The 9,456-nt window shown below is 40.4% G+C and overlaps 1 protein-coding gene across 1 annotated transcript; it reads right to left on the bottom strand.

Moving 5' to 3' along the window:
* Positions 1-8,145: 8,145 nt before the first annotated feature.
* On the bottom strand, positions 8,146-8,789 carry LOC112004135 (uncharacterized). The gene has a single exon (XM_024036354.2). It carries the CDS (start codon positions 8,660-8,662, stop codon positions 8,399-8,401), a length of 264 nt encoding a protein of 87 aa, XP_023892122.1. The 5' UTR covers positions 8,663-8,789; the 3' UTR covers positions 8,146-8,398.
* Between the last annotated feature and the right edge of the window lie 667 nt (positions 8,790-9,456).

Consider the following 9,456-nt stretch of genomic DNA (forward strand, 5'->3'; position numbering starts at 1 on the left):
GCTCTTCTTTTATAGTTTTAATCTTCCTATCTTTTGCTTCCATCTGTTGATTGCCTATTCGCCTTTTTTTCTGGTCGTCCATCCCATCAGAGGCTTTATCGATACTCAAGTGGCTCACTCTGACCAACGTTATCCTGCCAAGGGGTTACCTCTCCATTAATGCGGCCAGGGGGGGTTAGTTGAGTGCATTAAATGCGAGAGTGACAGCTTGCTTTGGGGTTAGCCACTCTCTGAAATCACTCTTGTCAGGCCGAGGACAAGGTGTCCTCGGCGTGGATTCAAGAGAATAGGCTTCCCCCCTTCTTCTCAGAAATAGCCTGCGCTCCTCGGCATGGGCCTTGGGCCTGCTATATGATGGACTGAGGCTATCAGGCCCACGGACCCCACATCTAATAATAATTTACCACATTAATAATTGTGAAATTTTTTGTATCTATATTACTTAGGGTCATACTAATGAGTGCTTTTAAGATAATGATTAACAATTTATTTTAAAAAAGTCTTGACGTAATTTTTATGGAAAATTAAAAAAGTTGTCAAAATATTAATTGTTTTTTCTCCTAAAAATTTTCTTTAAATTTATTATTAACCATTGCGGGCATCCCTTAGCTTTTCTCTATTACTTAAACTAATTGTGAATTTTTTTTTTTTTTTTTTTATCTTTAAATATTACTGAAACTATTTTGGACAATAAACCTATTCGTGGATTTCATATGGTGAGTGTAGGGTCACGATTTTCGGACCAAGCCCAAAATGTGTAGGATCTTGGTCCAGTAAGCCCAGTATAATAAATTTGTAAAGAGTGGGTTAAAGAGTTAGGATTTAGTGCATGGATAACAGTTAAAATGGGTTTTCATGATGATCAAACAGAAATGAACTAAGTTTATCAAAGAAAATTTGTCCTCAACACAATTCGAGGAGCTTTGCTCTTGTATTTATTGGATGACAATGGTTACAGGAGTTCTTGAGATTGCTATAGTGCTTTCTCTCTCCCTTTCTCTAGCACCCTCTCTATGGTGGGTTTTTCCTATTATATAATCCTCTTTAAACAATTTTGACCTTCAACTTGTTAATTATCCAAGCCTATATTTGAGTGCCTGTCCCATCAGACATCCTCTCTCTGGCGTTCTGTGAGTTACGATAACCGATGTAGCACTGTTCAAGGGTCATTTCTTCATTAATGCGGTCAGGATGTTATTTGCAGGTATTTAATGTGGAGGTGACAGTTTCTCCTTGAATTACTCCTCCACCATGCTTTCATGGCTGGCCCATTGTACTTGTCCTTCTTTCTTTCTAGAATGCTCTGGGAGGCTGCCTTTGATGGCGTGCCGCTCTTCTCTTCTATGATCTTGGTTCACAGAGGATAGGATTATCCTCGGCGATGTTTCTCGGTAATTTGGACTTTCTTCGTTCGTCCTCGGACATTCCTTCCTCCTCGGTGTGGGTCTTGGGCTCAGTATAAAGTGGGCCGGGGTTGCCAAATTCTTTGACCCCACAGCGAGTAAAATAAATTATTACCCTTCTTTTTTTTTTAGTGGTTATATAAGTGATAAATAAGCTTAATTGCCATTTTAGAATTTTCAATTGACCATCTAAATACTCTCATCTCATGATTGTTGAGGAACTTTGAAAGCCGAGGCTCAAAATTTATGAGGTCCAAGGCATTTCGAGCTTGCTTTACAATTACACACACTCAGGGCCCATCATCAAGGCCCAATATACACAACGTGAGGCCCATCGAGAAATGGGGTCATAACACACTCGGCCACAACATTGACCAAATCCTCACGACCAGAAAAGCCATCCTTCAACTTCCAGCAGCAATGCAAAGTGATATTGCAATGGTTCAAATAAGAAGTTTCTCTTTGCTAGTGAAGGGTGGTTTCCAACCCTCTCCTAGAGTGTAGAACTGGTGTCCCTTCTTCGGAAGGTGTCTCTGTCCCTTAAGGTAACAAGTTTACCTTGAGGCTTTGTTGGTTTTTTTTTTTTTTTTTTTCTTTAGGGACTCTGGGAAACAGTTAATAGTTTATGATGGAAGAACTCACGAAAACTTGGAACAACCTAACCCTCTCAGAATGTGAAGGATCAAACTTTCGCATTAAGGAGGAGCAGGTGAAAACAGAGTTTATTTTAGCAGCAAAGTTCTTGACTAAAAGAGCTCTCAACATAGACGCCACAGCTAAGACTTTCACTCCCCTTTGGAGATCGAAAAATGGCTTCAGAATCAAAAAGGAAAGTGACCAATGTGGTTTTATTTTCATTTGACGATAAGAGCGAGATGGAGAAAGTTATGGAAGCTGAGCCTTGGAGTTTTGATAAACGTCTAATGGTTTTGCAACGGTATGGTAGGGAAATGGACGTAGGTGATATGGAGTTTAGGAAGGTGACATTCTGGGTGCAAGTTCACGATCTTCCAATCAGATTCCGAAAGAAAAGATTGTTGAACAGCTGTGTGAAGCGATTGGAAAGGTGAAAGCAGAGACTGCTGAAGCAGAATCAGAGGGCGATAATTTCATGAGGGTCTGGGTTACAATAGATATCACCCAACCCTTGAGTAGGGGACGAGTGGTCTTACTTGATAATGGTAAGGAACTATAGGTGCACTTTAAGTATGAGAGGCTTCCAAGCCTTTGCTTCTGGTGTGGTTGTTTGGCGCATAAAGATAGGGACTGTGAGCTATGGGTGGAAAGTGAAGGAAGCCTCCTGCCTGAGTCACAGCAATTCGGCCCTTGGTTGAAGGCAGCACCATTTGTTCCGTCCTAGAAGTACATAGTGAAAGTGCCCAGAATTTTCACTACGAAAAAAGCTGATGCAACTACGGCAAAGCCCAGAACAGTGAAGCAAACGACGGTGGCTGTGGTCCGGTCAGGTAAGCTGGCGCCGGAAATTGTCAGGCTCGAAAAAAGCAGTACAATATCGGAGAGTATAATGCTGGAAAAGGAAGGTTTTGAAGTTCACAATATAGAAAGTAAAGATCCGGTTTTACAGGAGGAATTTAAACAAGAAATAAGGAAGTCAACTAAGGAGGGAAAAAAGGTGGATGTGACTATTCAACAAGTCGGGTCAGCTATGGAAATGGTGTCAGGACAACCTTTTGATGAGGTATTAGGTGAGATAGATAAAGAAATAGGAAAGTATGATTCCAAAAGGTATGAGTCAGCAGGTTCTGAAGTAAGCATGGGAAAGGAAAATCACATGGGCCAACAGAATATCAATGAAGCCAAGGTGCCGTGTTTGTCCTCAATGCCAGCCCACTTGTCTCTTTCTCCTAGAGTACCTTTGGCAGAGATTCCAAACCCATTTGTCAGTCACGGGTATGTTGAGGGGACATGGAAGAGAATTACTAGAGTTGGGGTGGCAGCTGATGCATGTATGTCTGAGGCAGTAGGGGGGAAAAGAAGTTTAGGCAGTGATACAAACCAAATTGAGTTACCAAAAAAAAGAAGAGTTTCACAGGGAGGTGTAACAAAAAATAAGATATTGGCGGAGGCTGGTAATCAGCCCTGCCAGAAGCAATGAGTCTGTTTTTATGGAACTGTCGTGGGCTTGGGAACCCTCGTACAGAGAACGAGCTTGTTAGTTTGATACAGGCTAAAGATCCCTCTGTCGTGTTTATAACCGAAACATGGGCAGATGAAGCAAGGCTAGATCGTACTTTGAGCAAGATTAATTTTGATCAGAAATGGGTGGTTCCAAGGCAAAATAAGGGTGGTGGATTAGCATTGTTTTGGAAAAATTCGATTAATGTTGATGTGGTAGATTCTCACAAGTATTTTATTGATACGATCATTAATGGGAACACTGAAAATGCTTGGCGATTCACTGGTTTTTATGGTGAGCCTGAAACTCATAGGAGAAGTGAGGCATAGAGCAAATTGAGAAGTCTAAACTCTAGAATGAATATTCCTTGTATTTGTGGTGGAGATTTTAATGAAATTGTTCGTAAAGAGGAAAAATGGGGTGGGATCCCTAGAGATCACAATCAAATGCAACTATTCTGAGATGTGATCAATGAATGCCAATTTATGGATTTGGGATATGTGGGGTCTAAATTCACATGGGCGAAACACTACATTGATGGGCATTCCATAAGAATAAGATTGGATCGGTGCATGGCTACAAATTCTTGGTTCCAAAAATTCCTAGGAACTAGAATTCACCATCTTAGCTGTATGTCATCGGACCATTCTCCTCTTTTGATCAATTTGTCGAGGTTGCCAAAACATAGAAAGAAGAGATATTTTAGATTCGAAGAAATGTGGTTATCGGATCCAACATGTGGTGAAATGGTTGAGGAAGTTTGGAGTAATACAAGGGAGCCGAATCCAAGCATAGCCATTTTGAAGAAAGTGGCTAAATGTGAACAAGAATTAACATGGTGGAATAAGCACAACTCTGGGCACGTGCGAAGGGAGTTAGAGATTAAGAAGAACCAACTTGTTTTGGCTGAGAATGAGGCTATGGTAAGTGGGAATAATACTCGGGTTAGAAGTCTGAGAGTGGAGATTAACTTGTTCCTAGATCGGGAATCAAGAACGTGGTGACAAAGATCAAGGGTGTTGTGGTTAAGCAAAGGAGACAAAAACACGGCTTTCTTCCACAATAAGGCTACAAAGAGATTTAGAAAGAATCTGATCAGAGGGATAAGAAACCGAAATGGAGCTTGGTTGACCGACCAAGAGGAAATAGGGCACGTGATGGAAAGGTACTACAACGACCTTTTCTCTACCTCCAATCCGATCCTTGTAGCTGACTCTCTTGAGAAAATCCCATGCACGGTGACCAATGAGATGAATGAGGAATTGATGAGGGAATTTATAGAATTGGAAGTCAAGGATGCCTTGAATCAAATGGCTCCCCTAAAGGCACCGGGCCCGGATGGTGTGCCTCCGTTGTTTTACCAACACTTTTGGGCGACAATGCAGAATGATGTTACTTCAGCCATCCTCTCATGGTTGAATTCAAGTACCCTACCCAAACCAATTAACCATACACTCATTACTCTCATTCCTAAAATAGCTAATCCTGAACATGTGTCTGAATTTCGCCCCATTAGTCTTTGTACTATATTGTACAAGATTTATTCTAAGGTCTTAGCTAAGAGGTTGAAGAAATTTTTACCTTCCCTAATTACTGAACATCAATCGGCCTTTGCTAAGGAAAGACTTATTTCAGACAATATTATGGTTGCTTTTGAGACCCTCCATCATATGAAGCAACATAATACAGGGAAGCATGGGTTTATGGCTATCAAGTTAGACATGAGTAAAGCCTATGATCGGGTGGAATAGGTGTATTTGGAGAGGCTTTTGGAGAAAATGGGTTTCTGTGATAGATTGGTCGCTTTTATGATGAGTTGTGTGAAAACGGTGTCGTACTCCATCATGGTAAATGGTCAGCCAACTGGGATGATCCACCCTAAGAGAGGAATTAGACAAGGAGACCCACTATCTCCTTTCCTTTTCCTTTTATGTACGGAAGGACTTCATGCTCTCATAAAACATTCGGCGAGGAATAGGGATATCAAGGGCTTTTCCTTATGCAAATGAGGTCCAAAGCTAACCCACTTGTTTTTTGCAGATGATAGCTTGCTTTTCTATAGGTCAATCCCTGAAGACTGCCATAATATGCTGAAGATATTGGGTGAATATGAGTCTTGGTCAGGGCAAAAAATTAACAAAGAAAAGACCGCAATCTTTTTTAGTAAATTTACCACAGATGAAGCAAAATAAAGCATAAAGAACCTCTTCCAAGTCCAAGAAGTGAAGTCCTATGAGAAATATTTGGGGCTCCCCTCTTTTGTTGGCAGGGGAAAAAATGCTAGCTTCAACTACATAAAAGAAAGGGTTTGGAGGAAACTTCAAGGATGGGAGGGTAAATTGCTATCTCAAGCCGGGAGAGAGGTTTTAATCAAAGCTGTGATCCAAGCTATCCCTACTTATGCCATGGGATGCTTTAAATTGCCATTGGGGCTTTGTGACGACGTTGAAGCAATGATTAAGAAGTTTTGGTGGGGCAAAGGGGAGATAGAAGGAAAATTCATTGGATTCGGTGGAGCGAACTAACTAAATCCAAAATGGTGGGTGGTATGGGTTTTCGCGACTTGGCTCATTTTAATGACGCCCTTTTGGCAAAACAAGCGCGGCGGCTTTTGCACAACAAAGACACCCTTTTTTACAAAGTTTTCAAGGCCAAGTTCTACCCTAACACTTCTCTCCTAGAAGCTAAGGAAACAAGGGTTTCTATGCTTGGAAGAGTATATTATACGGTCGTGATGTTATCCTCGACGGTGCTTGCTGGAGGGTGGGGAATGGAAAGTCCATTAAATTTGGCAACACCATTGGTTGCCCCGAAAACACCCGACCAAGGTCCTATCTCCAATGGTGGAAACAATGGAAGAAGCCACAGTGGATTACTTAATTAATGGGGAAGCTAAAACTTGGAACGTTGAAATGATAGATGGAATTTTTGCACCACAAGAAGCTGAGGAAATAAAGAACATCCCGTTGGCTAGAGAAGAAACTGAAGATTCTCTGTACTGACCGTGGGAGTATGATGGGAGGTATAGTTGCAAAACGGGCTATCGCTTCTTGAAGGAAGATGAAGTTGGATTCCAAGTGTCTGGGCACCAAGACAATGAGGAAGGGTTATGGAAGAAGGTTTGGGCCCTTGATTGCCCAAATAAAGTAAAAAATATTATTTGGAGGGCTTGCCGTAACTCTCTTCCTACAAAGTGCAATCTATACCGGTGAATTATTATTACAGAAGAATGCTGTGACCGATGCAAGGAAGAAACTGAAGACTTTTTGCATGCAGTGTGGGGTTGCAAAAAGCTGGATGGGGTATGAGGTGTGAATAGCTTGTGGCATTTTCGGAACCAACAGAGATTTGCAAGTTTCAGTGAGCTATGGCCTGGGTCTTTGATCATCACAGGAAACCGGGTCTGTTTGCCTTCAATATCTGGTCCATTTGGCATCAAAGGAACCAGGTTCGGACTCAACAAGCCCATCGTCCCCTGCATCAAATTTCCCAGTGGGCTCTTGATAGCTTCGTTGAATTCCAAGCGCTGAAAATGGCACCACCTCCAAGTAGACCGGTGAGAAGAGCAAGGTGAAAACCTCCAAACCAGGGATCGCTCAAAATCAATTTTGATGGCGCCATCTTCGCCGATGAAAACTGTTCAGGACTGGGAGTAGTGATTCGTGATGGGAAGAGGTTAATCCTGGCCTCCATGGCTGCTCGGGTCCCACAGCAACTCCGACCAGAGGAGATCGAAGCTTTAGCTGCGTCTAGAGCCCTTGAGTTTGCTAGAGAGTTGGACGTTTCAGACGCCGTCTTGGAGGGTGATTCTCTAATGGTGATTTCGGCCCTGAAACTTAAAAACTTTGGACTTGCTCCATTTGGTTTGTTGCTACAGGACTCCTTAGCATTTTCTTTAGGTTTCACAAAATTGTCCTACTCTCACACTAAGAGAGAGGGCAATACAGTAGCACACAATTTGGCAAAATTAGCTGTTAATTTTACAAGTTGTGTAATATGGATGGAAGATGTTTCACCTGATATAATTTTACAAGTTGTGTAATATGGATGGAAGATGTTTCGCTTGATATAATGACTTCTTACGAGGCTGATTTAGCTGGTATTTCATAATTTAATGTCAGTGCTGTTTTCTCCAAAAAAAAAAAAAAAAAAAACTTCCAAAAGCAACACTTCACGGCTAGCAAGAAAGAAATCTAGGTTATTTGAAACACACACCATGACACATTGACACCACCTTATAGCTATATGCTCATAGCAAGATAGAAATCTTGGTTATTTCGAATAACGAACAATGGATGTGTGGTTTTGACAAGCAGGTGACATTATACAAGCACTTGGAATAAATAATAGAATCCTACAATTAAAATCAGATAGATGATAGAACATAGAACATTAGAACTTAGAATTTTATGGCTTTTCCCATTCGCAGTATAGATTTTTTACTAACTCGTAAGTCATATCGAGCAACCTTATTAAAGAAAAATTTAGAAATTAATTCGTCATATCAAAAGAAACTTAGTGAAAGAAAATCTTGGATCGTGAAGGGAACCAACTTAAGTACAAAAATGGTTCTACACTAATTAGCTCGAGAGAGACGACATCAACTGTAGTAAATAATATATCATCTTTGCTATAAAAATTTATCATTTACAACTTACATCCGACCTACAAAAATCGACTGTTCGTCAATTTGTCACAAATTTCAAGCACAAAGCACGACTAACACGCCTCATCAGAATCTTCCATGCCTTGTACAAGATGTCTTGTACGTATTAATCTTGCTTCACTCAAAGAAATTCCATCGGAACTCATTGGCTCACTCGAAAAAAAGGCCACCTTTTTTAGCCGACTATAACCATCAATTGGGACCCCAACAACTCAAGTACATGACTTTCCTCAGAGACTCTTCTGACTGTTTAATTTTCTCGTCTCTCAATTTGCTTGAAACCATAGCAGAAGTTGAAGAAGAAAGGTTCCTGGTCTGGGAAATCGACCTGAGATTATTCTTTGCATGTTGTTGCGCTGATCTTATGATAAAATTCCACCTGCAGATCCCCTGGTCTTTCATGGCTTCCACAACTCCAACACTCACTGCCACAACAGCTTTTCTTGTTGAACTCATCTTTCCACTCTTCACAACACTGATGTTTGCTCTCGCACAATTGGAATCAAATAATCGTAAACTTTATGTAGCAAATAGTAATACTGATATAACAAGGATTTATGGTTGTTGAATCAAATGGTATTGAGGGGTCACTTATATATATAGGGAGAAATCGGTAGCTACTAGTTTGGGAAAAATACCAGAGGCTAGAGCATTTGCTGGTGGTTTTGGATCAAGGAAGCCAATGGTTTTTTTCCCATGTATTGACTATGATGCCCTTCTATGAGTAAATGGTCGCATTAATTATATAGGGGTAAATTTGGGTTTTTAATCATACTCAGTACCAAACACTTTCGATGATGACAAAGTAATGTTGTCACAACATTTAGAATAGCCACTTTTCAAAAAAAAGAAAAAAAAGAATAGCCACTTACTTCGGGCACACAGTTTTTCCTATTTAAAAAAAGAAAAAAAAAAGGAAGAAGACGAAGAGAGAGAAGCGCACACCGGATTTCAAGGGTAAAATCCAGTATCCATTCATACCTGGAGTTTTGGAGTGAGAGAACCAAACCACTTGTTTTCTTAAAATGAATACAAGACAGGACAACAGTATCCACGTGTGTCCATATGATTTGAGTGTCCATGGAATTTAGCTGATATTTACGAAATGAAAATGATTTACGGCGCGTCCCGGGGAGAAATTATAAGATTTTTATTGTCCATTGATTCACTAAAAATTTTTTATTGGTTTAAAATTAAAAAATTTTAAATAAAAATTAATTATTAACTTAATAATTTTAAATAGATGCGAA

This window comes from Quercus suber, unplaced genomic scaffold (genome assembly GCF_002906115.3).
Source record: "Quercus suber isolate HL8 unplaced genomic scaffold, Cork oak 2.0 scaffold_274, whole genome shotgun sequence".
NCBI lineage: Eukaryota > Viridiplantae > Streptophyta > Magnoliopsida > Fagales > Fagaceae > Quercus > Quercus suber.

What these genes read in the sequence shown, in the direction of transcription:
- LOC112004135 (XM_024036354.2), bottom strand. Translation starts at nt 8,662, where the DNA reads ATGAGTTCAACAAGAAAAGCTGTTGTGGCAGTGAGTGTTGGAGTTGTG.